Source organism: Oncorhynchus nerka, linkage group LG24 (genome assembly GCF_034236695.1).
Source record: "Oncorhynchus nerka isolate Pitt River linkage group LG24, Oner_Uvic_2.0, whole genome shotgun sequence".
Lineage (NCBI taxonomy): Eukaryota > Metazoa > Chordata > Actinopteri > Salmoniformes > Salmonidae > Oncorhynchus > Oncorhynchus nerka.
In genome coordinates this window covers 78,548,597-78,572,731 of record NC_088419.1, presented here as the reverse complement: position 1 = coordinate 78,572,731, position 24,135 = coordinate 78,548,597, and the positions used below count along the sequence as shown (strand labels likewise).

Below are 24,135 nucleotides of genomic sequence, written 5' to 3'. Positions count from 1 at the left end.
ATGTTGAGTTCCGCAATTATCATTTTCATAATGCAGACTAAAAAAACGGTGTTTTAAACCATTTCACCGGCGTTTAATATTCAACAGAGATCAGGGGCGTGCAACCATAGTTTTCCTTCACAGAGAATACATTATTGCAACACATTTGGCAAAAAATAGCTTCATTTTCATCAGATAACCACAGAAGTGCAATGCTATTTGGATCGAAGCCACACAAGTAAATGAGCTTACAATGAAAAAGGTAATGATAAACATTATTTCTAAATGTTTATCATAGAAAGAACGTAGACAGCTACATTTCCTGTTACGCTTGTAGTTAATCTTGCATTTTACCATAGAGAAGTAGGCTCCACTGAGAAAAGTACCAGAGAAATGAGTTACACATCAGTCAGAGTGCTGTCTGCCAATAGAATGCCCTGTTTGTGAATTCTTATCCAAGTGGAGAAGTGCAACAGAAGCACAAATTATTCTGATGTCGAGCAGAAATTACAATAAGAAGTATTTTGGATCTGCGTTTACAAAACACAGCAAGATATTTCTGCGTTGTCTTTTTTTTGGTGAGGGGGGGCTCTGAATTCTGCGTTAATGGGACCCACACACACGGGAGTCCGTTTTAGAGTGAGGCTAAGGGATAGAGGGAGAGAGAAAGAAAATAAGAATGAAAGCAGCTGACTGAACCAGATCTGTCTGCTTCCCCGTTTCTTCTTATAGAGCCCTTTGTGTGTGTGTTTGTGCATGATCATATTTTCCTGAGATTGCCGGTTTTCGTCCTCTGATACCCTCTCCGCCTCACACTCGCTCTCAGGTGTTCCAGTGCTTTGCTTGGGGAGGGAGGGAGGGGGAAAGGAGAGAAAGACATTCTAGACAAAGTCCTCCAGACTGCTGTGCTATTCATCAATGCTCATTACATACAAGTAACACCAAAACACACACAAACGGTAAAAAGGTGGCCCAGCCCTGGCCAGAGGCTGCATAGTGGTATCCTGTAGCCCTCTGTCTCTTTAAGAGAGAAGGGTGAAGGAGGACACCCCCAGAGGACAGACTAAAGATGAGAAGATAGAGCTATCAACAGCACAGTCAGGTCTGTCCACTCTACAACAGCCCTGTGGAATGTATGGAATGTGGGAGTTATCTACACAGGGACTCCAGTCCACTTCAACATACTATAGATTATGGTTATTGACCATACAGATAGAGCTGCCAGGCCAGAAGTGTTTATATGCTGGTTGGCAGGGTAATGAAGGGGGGACTGAGGTATAAACAGAGCAGAGTGAGAGAAAGAGTGCGCAAGAGCGAGACCAGAGGGGTTAAAAAATATATATTCCCCTCAGCCCAGAGAGGAGAGGATTACGTTATTCCAAACAATGCCCTCTCAGAGAGAATGTGGCGTGTCCTCATTAGCATCCCCGTCCTCCACCCTGGTCCTTTTCTGTCCGCTCCCACGGCTCTAGGGACAAGTCCCGCACCCCTCCATGGGGCTGTTTCTGGTCCCAGGCAGAGCTATCTGGTCTACCCAGAGTCCCTACAGCCCATCTGGCTTGCATCATAGATGGCCACCTATTCCCTAGTGCACTACTTTTTACCTAATAGGGAATAAGGTACCATTTGGGATGCACTCTTGATCTGGCTGCTCTCCCCCTACTTCAGAGACCACCGGTTCCAGACCACCGGTTCCATCAACATGGCCACAGCATGAAAATAATGTTCAGAGTAAGTAAATTATGGTACAGCAAAGGATGGGCAGCCTTACCAACCAACACACACACACAAAAAGAGCCACTGATGGAGGGTTTGGGGCTCAGAGCTAGGAGGCCCTAACTCATACACGCTTGAGGAATCCTCCACCCACACAACCCCCTCTCCCTAATGAATGTGCTCATCCTCTGATCAGGCCACTGGTTACAGGCCTACATACAATGATGTGCTTTTTTTTCTTTTTTTTTACTAGGCAAATCAGTTAAGAACAAATTGTTATTTACAATGACGGCCTACACCGGCCAAACCCGGACGACACTGGGACAATTGTGCGCCGCCCTATGGGACTCCCAATCACGGCCGGTTATGATACCCTGGTTCAATTCCAGGCTGTATCTGTAGTGACGCCTCAAGCACTGAGATGCAGTGCCTTAGACCGCTGCGCCACTCGGTAGCCTCTGATCAGGCCACTAGTGACAGGCCTTCACACAATAATGTGCTCATCCTCTGATCAGGCCACTAGTGACAGGCCTACATACAACAGCATTTTGTGCACCAATTTAACACACAATGGTATAGGCTACTTTTAGACAACCGTACATCCTTCTGTAATGTAAACTTAAACCACTCTAGGTGGAGTAGTGTAAACATAGTCTGTGCTAATGCACACACACAATGTATGTATACATGTACGCCCTCTCCTTCCGCCCATTCCTCAGAGCAACATCCTGTCCCCCATGACCACTTCCTGTCTGAGACAGAGTCGGACGGAGTAGACATTCTTAGCACTTCTGTTGTCCTCGCCCTTCCCTTATGTCCAAGAATCTTCTAAAGGCATCCCAAACATCCTAACTCTTATCCAATGTCCTGTCTGTGTTTGACCTTCGACATCCAGAAGACAGCCCACCCTTTCAGTCACACATGCCTCAAATAACTGTCCCCTACAAGCCTAGTCTCCAAGGACTGTCCATGGATTTCCATTCTCAACAACACATACACATCAACTTCTAGTGTGTCCACAACATGAACATTAAACTCCATAACTAACTTTATTTTCACACTCAAATGATTGAAACTTTCTTTCCATCTTTCTATGGTTATACAGACAGAAGTACAAGGAAGCTTTGGGTGTGTGGGGTTGTCAAGTTAAACCACAGCCAGGGGAGTAGGCGTTTATAGCAACGCGGGTGGATTTACATGCGAAAGCGTTACTTTTAAAATGTACAGGATTGCACAAAAACAGTCCGTGCGAAGCCAGAAATGAAATAAAATTCCATTTCAACTTACTGTGCCGGTAGGCAGGATGGTCATTATGACGAAGGGAATTTGAGACAAAATATCTAAAGGATTGTATTATTAAACATACTTTCCAAACGTGGGTCTGTTCTAGACCCACCTCCTCACCTCAAAATAAAAGTAATGCATGTGTGTCATATGTGGACAAAAAGGGAATAACTTGTGTGGGACTTTAATTTTGAGGTAAACAGGCCCACGTTTGGAAAGTCTGTTTAATAATACAATCCTTTAGATATTTTGTCTCAAATTCCCTTCGTCATAATGACCACCCGTCCTGGCCACCGACACAGTAAGTTGAAATGGTGTTGTTTTTCGGTTTCCCACAGACTGTTTTTGTGCAATCCAATACTATTAAAACAATGCTAGCACATGTAAATCCACCCACGTTGCTAAGGGGAGTAAAGATCCACAACCACAAGGGCTGTCTGAGAGGGGCAGAGAAGCCCAGCTTCTGGTAGGGCTGGGACAATTACCATAGAACTGTGTAACCAACGGTTATGGTGGAAGAACATCATAAAAATATAATTACCGTCATAACCATTTTTTGTACGATTTTAGTTTTTGGGAACAAACACCTGACTGAAGACGGGATGGTCGGGCAGTTTCACTGGTAAACTCATGGGCAGACTCGCCTGGTATTGTGATGAAATAATGTATATGGTAATGTAGAATGTTCATTTAAATTATGCTAACTGATTTGGCTCTTGCAAGGAAATGTATTTTTGTAATATCAGTTGAGTTGAATCAACAAATCACAGCACATATTGATGGGTACACTTCTTGCTTTTACTTCCTGCTTTTTTCTTGCAATGGCCGCCAGTCCACCCATCCACCCATCATTGACTGGAATTGGGACACCCGTTCTATTCATTCTATTTTTATGACAGGACATGCAGTCAGGAGCAGAGGAGAGTTAAAAATGTGTGGAGTGGTTTTTACAGTGACTGCAGTCATTTGGCTGGCCATTAACCCTCATCCAAAATTCCATGGTGGTCACAGCCCTAGCTGCTGGGCTTGGGTAGTGGAGCTAGAGCCGTTACCTTGGGGAGGAACAGAGACAGAGCGCCAGTGACCTCTGGGTAATGCAGTTCTCAGCTGAAAGGGAGCCAGGCGGGCAAGCATACTGTATACTGTCTGCTGTCGCAGGTAGATCAACACTGAGGAGGTGAAATTTGAGTTCTGCACAGCTCACCGTTCTCTCCTTGTCAGCAAAGTGTGTGTGTGTGTGTGTGTGTGTGTCCCCAACATGCCTTTTCCAGGGGGCACTCAGAATGTGCTGACTCAGACTCCTCTGACTGCCAAGGATGAACAGCCCTAGGCAACACAACTCTTACCTTACACACAATGCAAAACCTGAGTACCCAAGTCTCCTTCAATTATTTCCACATGTAGTCTAAAATAGATCAACTCCTTGTCTTAAATAGCCTTGACACTCCCAGACAGATGCCAGAACCCACCCTGAAAGGAGAAAGCATTCCCAGTTTCACACCCCAAAACATTTACATAAAGTAGGGCTGGGAATAGCCAGGGACCTAACGATAAGATATCATCACCATACTTAGGTGCAGGAATGATATTCATTGTGATTCGATATGTACTGCGATTCGATACTGGGATTTTATTGCGATTTGATATTCCAAACATATTGCTCACTATATGTCTGCTGCAGAGAGACAAGAGAAAGCACGAGAAACTCCTTTTGGGAAGTCAGGGAAATAAAAGTGTTGAAAACATGTTGGCTCACTATTTAAAAAGAAGATGAAGAACGAGCTATAATAGGATGAAAAATACCAGAGTTTTGGCGCAGGTACAGCTGACTAGCGCTAGCTAACGCAGCCAACTGCAGCAAAAATAGCCTTCTTACTTGGAGCCAAAAATAATGTTGCGATCTGTAACTATTGATCACTAACATACATTTCATAACAAACGGGCATCTTCCAACATTGCTATAGGCTAGTGTGTACAAACTTACAACAGGCCGTTAACAACAACGTAAAGTAGGGGAGGGGATCCCAAAGATGAGGTCCGTGACCCCATTTTTATATACATTTTTTCGAGACCCACACAAAATGTAAAAAAGTGGGACGTAAATCAACTGCCAATGTTGACTTTTTTAATTGGAGATGTGACAGTCTAATACAAATCAGTCTGACAATACTTTGGACAGTATTTCAATATGAAGGAAGTGTGGTTTGAAGTGACTGAAACGCATCAGAAAGGTACTGGGAATGTTGTATGATCTTCTGTGTAGAAAAGAACATCATCATTGATAATCTCCCCCAGTCTGATTTAGTGTCTGGTCTAATGAGTTCTGTGCAGCTTGTGGACATTGTAGAGGGAAACAGACACATACAGTGGGGCAAAAAAAGTATTTAGTTAGCCACCAATTGTGCAAGTTCTCCCACTTAAAAATCATTTTCATCACACGTACACTTCAACTATGACAGACAAAATGAGAAGAAAAAAAATCCAGAAAATCACATTGTAGGATTTAATGAATTTATTTGCAAATTATGGTGGAAAATAAGTATTTGGAGATTTCTGGCTCTCACAGACCTGTAACTTCTTCTTTAAGAGGCTCCTCTGTCCTCCACTAGTTACCTGTATTAATGGCACCTGTTGAACTTGTTATCAGTATAAAAGACACCTGTCCACAACCTCAAACAGTCACACTCAAAACTCCACTATGGCCAAGACCAAAGGACACCAGAAACAAAATTGTAGACCTGCACCAGGCTGGGAAGACTGAATCTGCAATAGGTAATCAGCTTGGTTTGAAGAAATCAACTGTGGGAGCAATTATTAGGAAATGAAAGACATACACGACCACTGATAATCTCCCTCAATCTGGGGCTCCACGCAAGATCTCACCCCGTGGGGTCAAAATTATCACAAGAACGGTGAGCAAAAATCCCAGAACCACACGGGGGGACCTAGAGCAGAGAGCTGGGACCAAAGTAACAAAGCCTACCATCAGTAACACACTACACCGCCAGGGACTCAAATCCTGCAGTGCCAGACGTGTCCCCCTGCTTAAGCCAGTACATGTCCAGGCCCGTCTGAAGTTTGCTAGAGAGCATTTGGATGATCCAGAAGAAGATTGGGAGAAAGTCATATGGTCAGATGAAAACAAAATATAACTTTTTGGTAAAAACTCAACTCGTCGTGTTTGGAGGACAAAGAATGCTGAGTTTCATCCAAAGAACACCATACCTACTGTGAAGCATGGGAGTGGAAACATCATGCTTTGGGGCTGTTTTTCTGCAAAGGGACCAGGATGACTGATCCGTGTAAAGGAAAGAATGAATGGGGCCATGTATCGTGAGATTTTGAGTGAAAACCTCCTTCCATCAGCAAGGGCATTGAAGATGAAACGTGGCTGGGTCTTTCAGCATGACAATTATCCCAAACACACCGCCCGGGCAATGAAGGAGTGGCTTCGTAAGAAGCATTTCAAGGTCCTGGAATTGCTTAGCCAGTCTCCAGATCTTAACCCCATAGAAAATCTTTGGAGGGAGTTGAAAGTCCGTGTTGCCCAGCAACAGCCCCAAAACATCACTGCTGTAGAGGAGATCTGCATGGAGGAATGGGCCAAAATACCAGCAGCAGCGTGTGAAAACCTTGAAGACTTACAGAAAACGTTTGACCTCTGTCATTGCCAACAAAGGGTATATAACAAAGTATTGAGATAAACTTTTGTTATTGACCAAATACTTATTTTCCACCATAATTTGCAAATAAATTCATTAAAAATCCTACAATGTGATTTTCTGGATTTTTTTTCTTCTAATTTTTGTCTGTCATAGTTGAAGTGTACCTATGATGAAAATTACAGACCTCTCATCTTTTTAAGTGGGAGAACTTGCACAATTGGTGGCTGACTAAATACTTTTTTGCCCCACTGTACGTGTTCCTGAGAGTCTTATCTTTCAGTGATGGGATCATAATATTGTTTAGCCTAAATGGTTCAAAAGATAGAGCGGATTCTGTTTTCTTTCAAAAAATGTCGCTCTGTTTATTATAACCGCATCAAGCTGCTACCGGAGGTTACTGAAGTAACCCCTATGAATCAAGCGCATTTTTTGCTCTCGCCACCCCATCCTAGTTTGTCAACTGGTTGTAACTGTAACATGAATGATTAAGAGTCCTTTACAGGGTTAATCTGCAGTTGAAAAAGTGACAACCCCGTTTTGGTAAAAAGCTGAGGGATGGGCCTGGAGAAATCGAACCACTCTTACATTCATAGACAGAACTATAGTATGTATCCACATTTTTTGTTTAAACCATGCTTTGAGGCTATACAGTGGTTGTTTACATTTACAAACATTAGAGTAAACCAAGCTTATATTTTGGGTTGTGGTTTAGTGACAGTTGTACTAAGCGTATGAGAAATGTATAAATTATATTCTTAAACAATCAATGGGAATATATGACTAATGTAGAAGTCTAAAAACTGCAGATTGCCTCTTTAACTGAATGGATACTTTCTGAATTTAATGAATGGGTACTTGGCATGCAAAGAGAGAAAGAAATAGAGAGGCGGTGGCATGAGAGAGAACGAGAGAAAGAGAGGGGGTGGCATGAGAAAGAGAGGGGGTGGCATGAGAGAGAGGGTGGCATGAGAAAGAGGGGGGTGGCATGAGAGAGAGAGAAAGAGAGAGGGGTGGCATGAGAAAGAGAGGGGGTGGCAGGAGAGAGAACGAGAGAAAGAGAGAGGGGTGGCATGAGAAAGAGAGGGGGTGGCATGAGAGAGAACGAGAGAAAGAGAGGGGGTGGCATGAGAAAGAGAGGGGGTGGCATGAGAAAGAGAGGGGGTGGCATGAGAAAGAGAGGGGGTGGCATGAGAAAGAGAGGGGGTGGCATGAGAGAAGAGAGAGAAAGAGAGAGGGGTGGCATGAGAAAGAGAGGGGGTGGCATGAGAGAGAACGAGAGAAAGAGAGAGGGGGTGGCATGAGAAAGAGAGGGGGTGGCATGAGAGAGAACGAGAGGGGTGGCATGAGAAAGAGAGGGGGTGGCATGAGAAAGAGAGGGGGGTGGCATGAGAAAGAGAGGGGGGTGGCATGAGAAAGAGAGGGGGTGGCATGAGAAAGAGAGGGGGTGGCATGAGAGAGAATGAGAGAGAATGAGAGAGGGGTGGCATGAGAAAGAGAGGGGGGTGGCATGAGAAAGAGAGGGGGTGGCATGAGAAAGAGAGGGGTGGCATGAGAGAGAGGGGTGGCATGAGAGAGGGGGGTGGCATGAGAGAAACGAGAGAGAGAGGGGGTGGCATGAGAAAGAGAGGGGGTGACATGAGAAAGAGAGGGGGTGGCATGAGAAAGAGAGGGGGTGGCATGAGAGAGAGGGGTGGCATGAGAAAGAGAGAGGGGGTGGCATGAGAGAGAGAGGGGTTGGCATGAGAAAGGGGGGGTGGCATGAGAGAAGAGGGGTGGCATGAGAGAGGGGGTGGCATGAGAGAGAGAGGGGTGGCATGAGAAAGAGGGGGGTGGCATGAGAAAGAGAGGGGGGTGGCATGAGAAAGAGAGGGGGTGGCATGAGAAAGAGAGGGGGTGGCATGAGAAAGAGAGAAAGAGAGGGGTGGCATGAGAAAGAATGAGAAAGAGAGAGGGGGTGGCATGAGAAAGAGAGGGGGTGGCATGGCATGAGAAAGAGAGGGGGTGGCATGAGAAAGAGAGGGGGTGGCATGAGAAAGAGAGGGGGGTGGCATGAGAAAGAGAGGGGGTGGCATGAGAGAAACGAGAGAGAGAGGGTGGCATGAGAAAGAGAGGGGGGTGGCATGAGAAAGAGAGAGGGGTGGCATGAGAAAGAGAGGGGGTGGCATGAGAAGAACGAGAGGGGGTGGCATGAGAAAGAGGGGGTGGCATGAGAAAGAGAGGGGGTGGCATGAGAAAGAGAGGGGGTGGCATGAGAAAGAGAGGGGGTGGCATGAGAAAGAGAGGGGGGTGGCATGAGAGAAAGAGAGAACGAGAGAGGGTGGCATGAGAAAGAGAGAGGGGGTGGCATGAGAAAGAGAGGGGGTGGCATGAGAAAGAGAGGGGGGTGGCATGAGAAAGAGAGGGGGTGGCATGAGAAATGAGAGAGAACGAGGAGGGGGTGGCATGAGAAAGAGACATGAGGGAGGGGGTGGCATGAGAAAGAGAGAGGGGGTGGCATGAGAGAGAGGGGGTGGCATGAGAAAGAGAGGGGTGGCATGAGAAAGAGAGGGGGTGGCATGAGAGAGAGAGGGTTGCATGAGAAAGAGAGGGGGTGGCATGAGAAAGAGAGGGGTGGCATGAGAGAGAGAGGGGTGGCATGAGAGAGAGGGGGTGGCATGAGAGAGAGGGGGTGGCATGAGAAAGAGGGGGGTGGCATGAGAAAGAGAGGGGGTGGCATGAGAGAGAGGGGGTGGCATGAGAAAGAGAGGGGGTGGCATGAGAAAGAGAGGGGTGGCATGAGAAAGAGAGGGGTGGCATGAGAAAGAGGGGGTGGCATGAGAAAGAGAGGGGTGGCATGAGAAAGAGAGGGGGTAGCATGAGAAAGAGAGGGGGTGGCATGAGAAAGAGAGGGGGTGGCATGAGAAAGAGAGGGGTGGCATGAGAAAGAGAGGGGGTGGCATGAGAAAGAGAGGGGGGGCATGAGAAAGAGAGAGGGGGTGGCATGAGAGGGGTGGCATGACAGAGAAAGACGGAGAGCTTCAGTCCAGAAATCTCTCTGAAACAGTATGTTCCTGATTACAAGACTTCCCTTCTCTCCTCCATCATACTAGTGCTTCTCCTTTTTCCTCTCACGCCACATTCTTGCTCAATGCAGGCCCCTGCACACCATACCAGCTACTCTCACACAGAGACACAGGTACAAAAGCTCTCTGTAGACTATCCCTGCCCTGGGGAGACCTGGAGCCATGTATCCCTTCACATAACAGATCATCTCCTTTACTAGTGTTATTCTAGGCCAGGGATGGGCAACTCCACCCCCTTTTGTAGGCCCATGGATCAATTTCCACACAGAAAAAAAGTCTTAACTCTCTTAACTCTTTTAGTAGAATACCCAATGTGCAATTTGTAAATTCCGTTGTGATTCAGCAGTTCTCGTTATGTCAGTCACTGATAGTCACTCAATTAGCCCATGTCAGCAAAACATTTTTAGCTTTCCGTTAGAATAATTTGCCAATCTATCTAAACTTGTAGTAATCTTGGTTGGGGGGGGGCACTGATTTTGTTAGTCACACTCATACCATATTAAAAACTACTCATTTTTCACAGCAAAATTACTACAATTTCATAAGATTAGTTAGTCTATACATTTCTCTCTGCACCATGCAAAATGTGTAGAATTGCAGGAAATTATAGGGTAGGCAGCATAAATGTAACCACATGTAATATATAGATTTGCATTAGTAAACGCATCAAAGTTACACCTAATTTTTACACCTAATTTTCTATTTTTCGAGTTATTACATAGAACCGATCAGAATTCTGAAGGATCCCGGAAGTCATGTTGGAAAATGTATTTCCAGGAGATGATGTAATACAGAGGACCCGATAAGCCAGCCTATTCCCTATAATGTAAACTCTTTGTATAACTTCAAATTAAACTAAATCATTTGCACTCATGATTTCTGTTTTCAATTACATTTTCTGCCAACTTATAAGCAAATACTTTATGAATGTATTGTTACAAATAAACTTGCAAGGTTGCTTGCCAACTTGCCTGCTAACGTTAGCCTTATTAGCCTGCTAACGTTATCCGTATTCGCCTGCTAACGTTATCCGTATTCGCCTGCTAACGTTATCCTTATTCGCCTGCTAACGTTAGCCTTATTCGCCTGCTATCGTCAGCCTTATTAGCCTGCTAACGTTAGCCTTATTAGCCTGCTAACTTTGTTTGTACTACATGAGTCAGCCAGTTGCTATCAACACCTATTTTACAGCTACATTAAAGTAAACCAATGTTTTGGAAATGCATAATGCCATCTAACCAGTTATCAAATAATGTTAGCTATATGCAGTTGTAACGGATGTGAAATAGCTAGCTAGTTTGCGGTGGTGCGCGCTAAATAGCATTTCAATCGGTGACGTCACTTGCTCTGAGACCTTGAAATAGTGTTTCCCCATGCTCTGCAAGGGCCGTGGCTTTTGTGGAGCAATGGGTAACGATGTGTGCAGAAGGTCCCTTGTTCGAGCCCGGGTATGGGCGAGGGGACGGTTTAAAGTTATACTGTTACACAGTCATCTTAGTCCGCAAGCTAGCTATTTAACCAATTAGCTATTAGCCTAGCCAAACACCACGGTTATGGTCAGCAAGCTAGAGCCCAACTACTATAGACCAGCTAGAACACAACTAAAGCATAACTACAGATCAAAGCAAAGAGAGCGCAGAAACTTACACATTGATGGCTGGGACCCATCCAACCACCACGGTTATTGATGGCAAACTAGATCAGCTAGAACACAACTAACACAACCAAAACATAACCACAGACTAAAAACAAAGAGAGCAGGTTTACAGATTGATCGTAAAACTTTTAAAAGAGTGCAGGCTGGGTTAGCTACCAAAAAGGGGAGGGGGGGGGTTCGCAGGGCCAAGGGAGAGTCAAGGAAATCCAAAATATACTGAAAACAAATATAAAACGCAACGTGTAGTGTTGGTCCCATGTTTCATGAGCTGAAATAAAAGATAGCAGAAATGTTCCATACACACAAAAAGATTCTCTCAAAAGTTGTGCACAAATTCATTTACATCCCTGTTTAGTGAGCATTTCTCCTTTGCCAAGATAATCCATCCACCTGACATGATCATTACACAGATGCCCTTGTGCTTGGGACAATAAAAGGCCACTCTAAAATATGCAGTTTGGTCACACAACACAATGCCACAATTTTGAGGGTGCACGCAATTGACATGCTGACTGAAGGAACCTCCACAAGAGCTGTTGCCAGCGTCATTTTAGAGAATTTGGCAGTACATCCAACTGGCCTCACCACCTCAGACCATGTATAACGACACCAGCCCAGAACCTCCACATCCGGCTCCTTCACCTGCCGGATCATCTGAGAACAGCCACCTGGACAGCTGATGAAACTGAGGTGTATTTCTGTCTGTAATAAAAAAAACTTTTGGAGGGAAAAACTCATTCTGAATGACTGGGCCTGGATCCCCTGTGGGTGGGAGATAGGCCCGCCCACCCATGGCTGTGCCCCTGCCCAGTCATATGAAATCCATAGGTTAGGGCCAAATTAATTTATTCCAATTGACCAATTTCCTTATATGAACTTTAACTCAGTAAAATCGTTGATTTTGTTCCATGTTGAGTTTATATTTTTGTTCAGTATACATATATTCCAGATGTCTGTCAGCTAGCACTAAGACAAGGTGGAAAAATAAAAAACTCCCGCAGCCTACTTCACAGAGAACATGACGAAAAGTTTACAAAACATATGTACTACATATGATAACACATCCACAAAGTCTGTGAAGAGAATGCTGCATGGCCGCACGTGACCCATTTGCTTCTTGTTTACATCACACTTCATGTGATTGGTGAGCTACAATCCAACACCGCAAACATTTGGTCTGGAATGTAATTAAATGCTAGCGGCTAACGTTAGCTAGCTTGAGCTAGCTACCGCGCCAGCATACGAACTCGGTAGTAGATCCTTCATATGACGTTGAGAAATAGTGCATTGTGGTAGTTTAGATAATATTTACGGGTAAGTTAAAGCTCCAATATATAAATTCTTGGGCGACTTGACAACATTCACATAGAAATGTGAGTTATAGATCTGTCACTCATTGAAATCAAATCTAAGAAGTGGTAGATCTGTTATATGTGCACTATTTCTATGCTTCCTATTTTTAAGTTTTGTTTTTGCGTATTTTACTTTCAGTTTTGTACACCAGCTTCAAACAGCTGAAAATACTACAGTTTTGGTTATGGAAAATATATTTCACAGCGGTTTAGATGGTACAATGATTCTTTACACTATACTTGCTTGTTTTATCACAAACTGAAATTAGGCAAACTATTCCAATTTTTTCAACCAGGAAATAGCAGAGTGATTTCTGCATAGCAAGGCTATTAAACAAGCTAAGCGTCAGTACAGAGACAAAGTAGAATCTCAATTCAACGGCTCAGACACAAGAGGCATGTGGCAGGGTCTACAGTCAATCACGGACTACAAGAAGAAACCCAGCCCAGTCACGGACCAGGATGTCTTGCTCCCAGGCAGACTAAATAACTTTTTTGCCCGCTTTGAGGACAATACAGTGCCACTGACACGACCTGCAACGAAAACATGCGGTCTCTCCTTCACTGCAGCCGAGGTGAGTAAGACATTTAAACGTGTTAACCCTCGCAAGGCTGCAGGCCCAGACGGCATCCCCAGCCGCGCCCTCAGAGCATGCGCAGACCAGCTGGCCGGTGTGTTTACGGACATATTCAATCAATCCCTATACCAGTCTGCTGTTCCCACATGCTTCAAGAGGGCCACCATTGTTCCTGTTCCCAAGAAAGCTAAGGTAACTGAGCTAAACGACTACCGCCCCGTAGCACTCACTTCAGTCATCATGAAGTGCTTGAGAGACTAGTCAAGGACCATATCACCTCCACCCTACCTGACACCCTAGACCCACTCCAATTTGCTTACCGCCCAAATAGGTCCACAGACGATGCAATCTCAACCACACTGCCCTAACCCACCTGGACAAGAGATGTGAGAATGCTGTTCATCGACTACAGCTCGGCATTCAACACCATAGTACCCTCCAAGCTCATCATCAAGCTCGAGACCCTGGGTCTCGACCCCGCCCTGTGCAACTGGGTACTGGACTTCCTGACGGGCCGCGTCCAGGTGGTGAGGGTAGGCGACAACATCTCCTCCCCGCTGATCTTCAACACGGGGGCCCCACAAGGGTGCGTTCTGAGCCCTCTCCTGTACTCCCTGTTCACCCACGACTGCGTGGCCACGCACGCCTCCAACTCAATCATCAAGTTTGCGGACGACACAACAGTGGTAGGCTTGATTACCAACAACGACGAGACTGCCTACAGGGAGGAGGTGAGGGCCCTCGGAGTGTGGTGTCAGGAAAATAACCTCACACTCAACGTCAACATGATTGTGGACTTCAGGAAACAGCAGAGGGAACACCCCCCTATCCACATCGATGGAACAGTAGTGGAGAGGGTAGCAAGTTTTAAGTTCCTCGGCATACACATCACAGACAAACTGAATTGGTCCACTCACACTGACAGCGTCGTGAAGAGCGCAGCAGCGCCTCTTCAACCTCAGGAGGCTGAAGAAATTCGGCTTGTCACCAAAAGCACTCACAAACTTCTACAGATGCAAATCTCCTGGCGGGCTGTATCACCGCCTGGTAAACTGCTCCGCCCTCAACCGTAAGGCTCTCCAGAGGGTAGTGAGGTCTGCACAACGCATCACCGGGGCAAACTACCTGCCCTCCAGGACACCTACACCACCCGATGTTACAGGAAGGCCATAAAGATCATCAAGGACATCAACCACCCGAACCACTGCCTGTTCACCCCGCTATCATCCAGAAGGCGAGGTCAGTACAGGTGCATCAAAGCTGGGACCGAGAGACTGAAAAACAGCTTCTATCTCAAGGCCATCAGACTGTTAAACAGCCACCACTAACATTGAGTGGCTGCTGCCAACACACTGTCATTGACACTGACCCAACTCAAGCCACTTTAATAATGGGAATTGACGGGAAATGATGTAAATATATCACTAGCCACTTTAAACAATGCTACCTTATATAATGTTACTTACCCTACATTATTCATCTCATATGCATACGTATATACTGACCTCTATATCATCGACTGCATCCTTATGTAATACATGTATCACTAGCCACTTTAACTATGCCACTTTGTTTACTTTGTCTACATACCCATCTCATATGTATATACTGTACTCAATACCATCTACTGTATGCTGCTCTGTACCATCACTCATTCATATATCCTTATGTACATATTCTTTATCCCCTTACACTGTGTATAAGACAGTAGTTTTGGAATTGTTAGTTAGATTACTTGTTGGTTATCACTGCATTGTCGGAACTAGAAGCACAAGCATTTCGCTACACTCGCATTAACATCTGCTAACCATGTGTATGTGACAAATAAAATTTGATTTGATTATGTAATAATACAAAAACATAACTATGTTTGTACAGTAGTTGTACTCATGATCTGGTTACCTATAAGTTACTTAAGCAATAAGGCCCGAATAGGTGTGGTATATGGCCAACATAACACAGCTCGGGGCTGTTCTTATGCACGATGTAACGAAATATACCACAAACCCCTGAGGTGCCTGGCTACCAACGTAATTAGCTAAGTAAAAATAAATGTTTTGTCATACCCATGGTATATGGTTTTATATATCACGGCTTCCAGACAATCAGTATTCAGGGACTGAACCACCCAGTCTGTAATAAGCCTTTGACCACACTGTTACATAAAACTTCAACAGCCCCCCAACAAAATGTTGCATAAAGACCCCAAAAAGCTAGAGCCAGCTCTGACTGCATGTGTGGGTATGGATGCAGGTACGCAGACCCGCGAGCCACTAAGGCCCCACATGATGAGTTCTGATTTTTTTGTGGCCCCCACCCCCATCAAAGTTGCCCATCTCTGTTCTAGGCCATATCAAACCTAAGCGGTTTGTTTGTTAGGGATTCGTTTTTTTCATCTGAATGCCTGTGGTTAGATCTGAGATGATATGGTCAAAAACAAATATACTTATTGTTAACCTCAAAACATACTGATCCCTGTTGCCCATATGCTCCATCCTCCCTCCAACAACATCCAAAACAATAACACACTTTTCCAAAGTGGTTCCTAACAATCATTGTGATCTTGGGGCATCATGGAAAATGAGCACACCTGTTACCTCCAGATGTGTCTGCCTATTCATCATTCCCCGTGGGGGGTGGAGCGTGTAGGCGGTTCGGAGGCACAAGGCAGGCTATTGTCTCCGGCCGCTGGAACAATTGAATCATCTTCTTGTTTTGACAATCCGACTGACCAAACATAATGCCATTGTAGTGGATGGTCACACAGTACTTTAGTAAGACTAAGAATGGGTTGACAGCATGATAATGGGCAGAGCACTAGCCAAACACAATCAAACTGACAGCCAGGGCAGGGATAGCAGTGCAGGGGCCAAGGGAGAACCACCAAGCTAAGCTAACCTAGAGAATCTGACTAGAAGCTGCTTACCCTGGCTGTGTCCTTATTTAGCACTGAAACAGTCACCTGACCCACCCAATCCTCACTCACCTTCCACACAGAAATACGGGTACACTTTATTTGAAGGGTGCCTACTTAATAACCTACATAAGGACGTTATAACAAAATCCACAGATAAAACATTTATAACCAGTACATAATCATTCATTAATAGCCACAATAATAAATGAATCACATTTTCTAAGGTCACACTCACCTGCGTAGAAGCGTATGAGACAGCCTATTTCTGGGTCCATACCCTCTTCCTGTACCCGCCACGGGTCTCCATAGCCCAGATTAGAGAGGTACTCATTCTGCATCTGCAGAGGCTTCTCATCATCCTCCAGCCTCCTCATAGCTCCACCGTGCAGCTGGGCGAAGAGGGCCGGTGCTGGGGAGGCTTTCTCTGGGCCCGGGACCCCTCTCAGCTCCCCTGAAACGACCAGGTCACGCTCAACAGCTGCTCTGCCAGTCAGAGGTAGGGCCAGTGAGTTACTGACACAGCTTGACAGGGGATTGATCAGTCTGGGTTCTCCTCCAGTGCTACCTGTTTTTCCACCTTCATCAGCAGGGTTTTTGTCTCCCAGTTGGTTTGACTTTGATAGCCTGTTGTCAGGAGCTTTGCAGGCATCAGTTGAGGGGATGTGCATGGATTTCCCCTCCAGGGTCTGTTGCTGAGTGACAGTGGGGATGCTGGCTGTGTGTGTCGGGGAAGGGTCTAGCTCAACCTCGTCTGAGGAACTCCCAAACGGGTCCAATTCCTCCGTGGCGGAATCTAAGTTTGGGCTGAGCACTGAGGAGTTGGTCCCAAGGACAGCAGCATCACTGAGGGAGTTCTGGTGTTGGCTGGGCCGCGGACCACCGGGGCTCAAATCATCAAAGGTGCTACTCTCCATGTCTGAGCCTGAGTACAGTCCACAACTGTCGGCCCCACTCAGGCCCATGTCTGCACCCTCACTGTCATTTAGATAAACCTCAGAGGAAGAGGTGCTTGGTATCTTGTAGTCAGAAAGTAATATATTTGTTTCCAGGTAATATTGAGCATGGTTGTTATTGCTATGAAGCCGCTTGATTGGAGAGACTGGTTGGTTCTCCTCTGACCCCGAGTAGGAGATCACAGAACCCGGGTAGGAGGTCTTCACGTTGTTACTTTTATTCACACCAAGTTGGTAGTCAATATGCCCATGGCTACCATTGCAGTTACCGTTCAGGTCAACATAAGCACTTGTTTTGCGAGTCATTCTTAGTATCCCTCCACATTTACCTCCAAGCTGCCCCAGACGAGCCGCTATCTCCCCAGCGGTGGTGTCCACGGTGCATAGTACCGCCCGGGGGTAGGAGGGCGTGAGTCGGTCATGGACGTGGATACAACCCTGCTGGAGGTCAGCTCGGACCCACGCCTTGTCGTTGGGCTGGAGCTGCTTCGCCTGCTTCTGGCGAAGCAAGGTCTTTCTATCCAGGCTCAGTGTGTTGTTGACAGACGATGCGGACAGTGTGGGTCTCACTCCCCCAACGGAGGAGACTGCGGGTGGGCTTGAGGTTGTCGAAGCTGCGGCCGAGAGGTTCCTCTTGTGCCGCCGTCTCCTGGTCAACAACGAGTTCACGCTGGTGCTGCTGACCGATACGAGGCTGTAGATGTTGGGTGTTTTACCGGTGGTCATGTTGAGATTGGCAGCACTACTGGTGGCGTTAGCAGCCTGGTTTTGGTAAATCCCGTTCCGTATCGCTATGTGAAGTAGGGAGGTGGTAGCAAGTCCCAAGAGTTTTGTCTCCCCGCCCCCGCCATCATCTTCCCCCGTCGCAGTTATTTTTCCAGCGGGGAAGAGTGCACCACCACTGGCCTTTAAAAACTTGCTGCCAGTTCTTATTTGTCCATTTTCCGAGTCTAATATTCCGACTGACGTTGACAGGGAATCCACCTCCAATCGGCTCCTCTCCCCAGCCACTATCCGCACACTTTCCATTTTCCGCAAATGAATGCGCTAACGTTAGCAAGCAAGCTAACAGTAGCAACAACCACTACGAACTCCAAATAAATAAAGCTAGTTAGCTAACGTTAGTTCCGGCAGGTACCCTTGCAGTTTATTCGTTACATACATTATTCCACTTGCGTTTTCCAGCTAGCAATGGAGAAAGCAAGAGAGCTAGCCAGGCCGTGCAATTTGTTTTCTTTTGCTGGCTGCTGGTGAAATCGCCGGTCAATGCCGCTCGGTTGCTATCGATACCGCCATTATAGAGGATGTTTTGCTGCGGTATGAAACCAGCCAGTCAAGCTCATTAGATATGTGAAGCATTTGATGAAGCTGGCGGGATTTGAAGATTTGCTTACGCCCACGAAAGCTTTATATTTATGAGATGACGTACCGATCCCTGCATGGACTTCTGGGAAATGTAGTTTTCTGTATTTAACTTTCCCTTTAGCAGCGACATTAATACACAACATCACAACACTTCAGGAAACGCTTGCGAAGGAGACCAAGCAGACCTGGCCGGGGTTTGGGGTCAGAGAATTCAATGAGAGAAGTGAAACGTTATTCCTTAGTTGTTAATTTTCTCGAAATCGAAAGGCACAACGTACATTCGAGACAATGTTTTAAGTAGTTTAACATGTTATTACTTCAAACTCGTGAAAGTGACAAACGGACACGTTTTCATTTTCGTCCAAAATAACTTTATATAGGAGTGCCATTGATTTTGACGGGTTGCACATGCGTAGTTCGGCACGATAAGGCCCCTTAGACCCGATGATGTGTTTCTAGGCATGAGTTTTGCTTGTCAAAGTCGCCATGGGATAACTGGGCCCAAAATATCTCTTATCCAGCAGGTGGCGCTCAGTTTTTGTATGGAGGTCAACGAGGGTGTCGAATTTGGTTAACAGAAAATGTAATGGTTTATTTGCTACGTGTGGCTTATTTGACCGAATCAAAGTTTCGTTATGACTATGTTGTTACGTATGGAACGCCGTTTGGGTCTTTGCGTGTCCAAAAGATACACGTCAAATAACACAATTTGACCGTTAAGTAAGCTTTAATTTGACACGTCAAATAACTATTTTATTATAGAATGGTGTGTGCTGAATATGCATGTGCAAGCCAAGCGCCACCATTACTGTCAAAGCTGTACAATACTGCGTTGGTTATTTGTTCGAACGAATGGGAAAACGTCTGTGTGAGCATTTGAAATTAGACCAGGATCAAAAATGTTTGCAAATATATGTGATACAGATGTTATTAGCAACTTCTGGGGTAGTTAGCTAGCACCAATGCAACCAGCCTGAAAACAATAACCAGTCGAAACTGCAAGTCATTTTCAATATTCTTAGCAATGGTTTAGGAATCCATGTGAGTAAGTATTAGCTAGGTAGCTACTTGTTGTTCTTCTATTGAAATCACTAGCTAGCCAGCTACTTAACCATGTTGCCCAAAACAAACGTTATAAACAGCCAGCTAGCTTCATCTGGCTAGTATGACTTGACCGGACAGGGTTAAGTGGAATTTGCGTTTCGGCTTCAAAATAAAGTCCCTATTTGAAAGCAATACAGAAGGTTACAATTGGTGGAATCATGCCGCATTTAGACTACATAATCTTAAACATGGTCGGAGTGTTGGAATGTGGAGCAATGAAATGGAGTATGAGTCTACTCCCACAGAAAATAACTGGGAAGAGTTCACGCAAATATTATCGTCATAGTAGCTCTTATTGAGGGACTTTGACTGCGGGAATGTACCTACCCAGCCTATTGTGCATATTGACATTTATATTGCACTGTACAGCCTTACCTAATGATAGTCCTCCTCAGAGTTATCAGGCTCCAAAACATCCAGGTCATATTGTTTTTCCTCTGGAATAGTGTTCAATACAAATAGTAGGTTGACTGGTACAGTAAATGTGTCTCAATTCACAGTGGTTTCAGGTCCCGCAATAAAAGCTATGACACTAATGTTCTCTGGGTGTCATTGAGTAGAGTAGACTGATACGGAATCATTTTTATGTAATTAATTTCATTATTCTTTTGGCCAAATTTCATATACACAAATGTAAATTTACAAACAGAAAACCACATTTTCGTACCCTACAAAAAGAAATTGAACTGTATTTTAAGACGGTTAAATGCTCTACTAACAAAAAAAGCTGTTAGAATTGTAAGTATATGCATGTCCCTTAAGGTCCTTGTGTAATTGTAATGCGATATTGTACCCCCTAGCTCGATTGTCTATTGTTTGTAATCTATGTATGCTTGTGTTCCCTCATGTGTTTTATGTATTGATTTGATATTAATAAAAATAAAAATAAATAAAAAAAGTTGTGCCTGGTCGCCACGAGTTGTCACGGTCACAACGTCATAAAAGCGGGGGCCTATTACTACAATTTATTTTATTAAAATGTGATTTTAAATATAATCCTAACCTTAAACACACTGCTAACCTTATATTAGGACCAAAAAGCACATTTTTGTTTTGATTAATTTGTACGATATAGCCAAATGCGACTGTAGCTGTGGTAAATAGTGGTAAACGTTGTGCCTGTTGTTTACACGCCTGTTGTTTAACTAACACATTGGCTAGAATGGTCCCACCTGATCTTGCTCCCTTGGATATTTCTGAATACGTTTGTTAGAGCGACCACTAGAGATCTGGTCAGTATAAGTGGTAATCTATGGGAAAGTGTAAATGTTTGTTATGGTACTTTTGCTGGATTTGTATAATATTTCTGCTTATTTACTCGACAACTCGACATAAATGTGTGTAACTGTGTTCATGCATAAACAAATACGTTTGACATAAAATACTGTTTACATTTCTATGCCTAAATGAGCTCGCTACTGACTCAAACAATAGTCTTCTGGCACCATCTAATGGATACAGGTCACATTACAGCCTTTTCCCCCTGCCACTTGAGGCTTCAAAGAGAGGCCTTCTTATTTTGTGGCCAGATATAATTGTAGCTGTTAATTATATCGTTGAAGAAGCTATGAGAAAACAACTTCTTGTTTGGCTAGCTGGATAGAAGCCAACTGTGAACAGAGTGTGCTGGAGAGGAGTCTTCGATAGCCTATATGCTGATATGGCGCGGTAGGAGATGGATGCCGATTTACAGGCTCCTAACTAATTGTGCTATTGTGTGTGTTTTTTCACGTTATTTGTAACTTATTTTGTGCATAATGTTTCTGCTACCGTCTTTTATAACTGAAAAGAGCTTCTGGATATCAATCAGCACAGCGGTTACTCACCTCGAACTGGACAAAGATGTTTTCTTTAACGAGTCAGACACGAAGGATTTACTTCAGACACCAGACAAGGCCCAAATCCCTGTGATTCGCATAAAGAAGAGAAAGAGATATCGGGGACGTAGGTCGGGGTGCCTTGTAAGGATCTGACGGAGAGTGCATAATCTGCCTCTACCATCAGTCCTATTAGCCAACGTGCAATCATTGGATAATAAAATGGATGAGCTCCTATCAAGACTATCAAATCAAGTCAGAGCAAATGTATTTGTCACGTGTGCCGAATACAACAGGTGTAGACAAAGGGAAGCACAGCTGCAAGCTGCCCAGTGACACGAGCCTACCAGACGAGCTAAATTACTTCTATGCTTGCTTCAAGGCAAGCAACACTGAAGCATGCATGAGACCGTCAGCTGTTCCAGAAGACTGTGTGATCACGCTCTCCGTAGCCGATGTGAGTAATACTTTTAAACAGGTCAACATTCGCAAGGCCTCAGGGCCAGACAGATTACCAGGATGTGTCCTCTAAGCATGCGCTGACCAACTGGCAAATGTCTTCATTTGCCCCCGCACACACTTTTGGTTTATTGTTGCTCTTTAATTATTTGTTATTTTTCTATTTTCTTATTTATTATACATTTTTTACTTCAGTTTATTCTAGTAAATACTTTCTTGAAACATATTTTTCTTAACAATGCATTGTTGGTTAAGGACTTGGTTATACCGCCTGGTATAGAGGTCCTACACTTGTTGTATTCGTTGCATGTGACAAAATACACCTTTATTTGATTTGATTTGATTTGCTCCGAAGGTAGTGATGTGCATAAGTAAGAAAGTAATAAAGGCACAGCACGTACGTTGGCACACACACACACACACACACACACACACACACACTGAATCAGCAGCAGTCAATAGATGTCATTACTTGAAAAGGCAGGGGCAAAGTGCAATTTAAACCAACTACAGTAAATCTCTCTCTCTCTCTCTCTCTCTCTCTCTCTCTCTCTCTCTCTCATACATAGTCTCCACCCCTACACCGTCTCAACCCTTTCTCTCTCACAAACAGTAGACATATAAAAGTGCAGTAGATATTCTTTGGGGATTTCACAGTTGATAGGAGCCCACTATTAGGTAAGCCTCTCTGCTTTCTCGTGTTTGTGTGCATGTGAGTGCAAACGTGTGTGTGCTGTCTCTGTGCAGTAAGCTCTCTCCCTCTTGTGTTAACTAACACTGACTCAGTGAGGTGGAAGTCATGATAAGCTGCTCTTAGTAAAAGTGTTTTAGCTACCTACTGCTCTAAGCCGGGGGTTGAGGAGTTCTATTTCAACACTTGAATTGGCCATTGATTTTCCCCTTTGGAGTCCATTTTGTAATGACAAGTGGAATTGAGATGGAATTGATCCAAATCTTGTTTCTAATTAGATAAAGAGAATAAGTGAATGATAGAAAGAGGGGATTCAGACAGTCATAAACCACACTTTGGTGTTAAGATATGCAGAGGAATAGAAAGGGGAAGAAAGACATTGTGGAGCCTCAGACACAGTTGGCACTTTGCTTGAGCATTTCCAGGGCCATGAAGACTCATGGGTAATGATGTTTATTAGTGAAGTGGAGACTAAGAAGATATTATACTGAGTTGTCTCTTGTTGTACTAATATTAAAGGGGCCAGGCTGTGGGATTGAGGTTCACTGCCAACTTGTGCTATCCATTAAAGAAAGAAAAGAATAGACAAACGGAGAAAGGACGTCTCTGATACATTTTGGGACACATTCCTTGCAAACGTGAGGTAAAAAACATCTAATTAGACATGGTTAGTTTGATTTGTGGACTACTCTACACTGAGAACACCCTATGGCATGTGTGTGTCAATCACTTTTTTCTCAAGTAGAGCAGAGACAAGTATAGGGGGGTACTGGTCTAAAAGTGTTCAATAAACAGACAAGTAGTGTTAGAACTGAGGCTTGGCTAATGTAGTTAGACTGAGGCCTTTGCCTGTAGTATTGACATTGCCTGGATATTGGTGTTTGAGGGAGGACGAGAGTGTTTGTAATTTATCATCTCTTTGACATCATCACTGGAGGCAGTGATTCCGTCTGATGTTGTCATTACAGGACACGTGTGACATCATCAGCATTATGTAGGGTCCTCAGCACTGTATGGTAATCAGTCTGTCTGACTGATGTTGTCTGATGTTGTCATTACAGGACACGTGTGACATCATCAGCATTATGTAGGGTCCTCAGCACTGTATGGTAATCAGTCTGTCTGACTGATGTTGTCTGATGTTGTCATTACAGGACACGTGTGACATCATTAGCATTATGTAGGGTCCTCAGCACTGTATGGTAATCAGTCTGTCTGACTGATGTTGTCTGATGTTGTCATTACAGGACACGTGTGACATCATCAGCATTATGTAGGGTCCTCAGCACTGTATGGTAATCAGTCTGTCTGACTGATGTTGTCTGATGTTGTCATTACAGGACACGTGTGACATCATCAGCATTATGTAGGGTCCTCAGCACTGTATGGTAATCAGTCTGTCTGACTGATGTTGTCTGATGTTGTCATTACAGGACACGTGTGACATCATCAGCATTATGTAGGGTCCTCAGCACTGTATGGTAATCAGTCTGTCTGACTGATGTTGTCTGATGTTGTTATCTAAACACACACAAG

General features: G+C 44.6%; 2 protein-coding genes across 2 annotated transcripts in view; one reads left to right on the top strand and one right to left on the bottom strand.

The window, feature by feature from the left end:
• LOC115121284 (PH domain leucine-rich repeat protein phosphatase 1-like) overlaps positions 1-18,542 on the bottom strand; it is a 71,362-nt gene extending 52,820 nt beyond the window's left edge. The window contains exon 1 of the mRNA XM_065009177.1: positions 16,446-18,542. Within this exon, the coding sequence (XP_064865249.1) occupies positions 16,446-18,192 (1,747 nt within the window). The 5' untranslated portion in view covers positions 18,193-18,542. The remainder of the gene's footprint in view (positions 1-16,445) is intronic.
• Positions 18,543-22,481: 3,939 nt separating this feature from the next.
• The window catches only part of LOC115121285 (tensin-3-like), a 143,741-nt gene continuing 142,087 nt past the window's right edge, over positions 22,482-24,135 (top strand). Inside the window, exon 1 of the mRNA XM_065008519.1 lies at positions 22,482-22,586. The gene's annotated coding sequence lies outside the window, so the exon portion shown is untranslated. The remainder of the gene's footprint in view (positions 22,587-24,135) is intronic.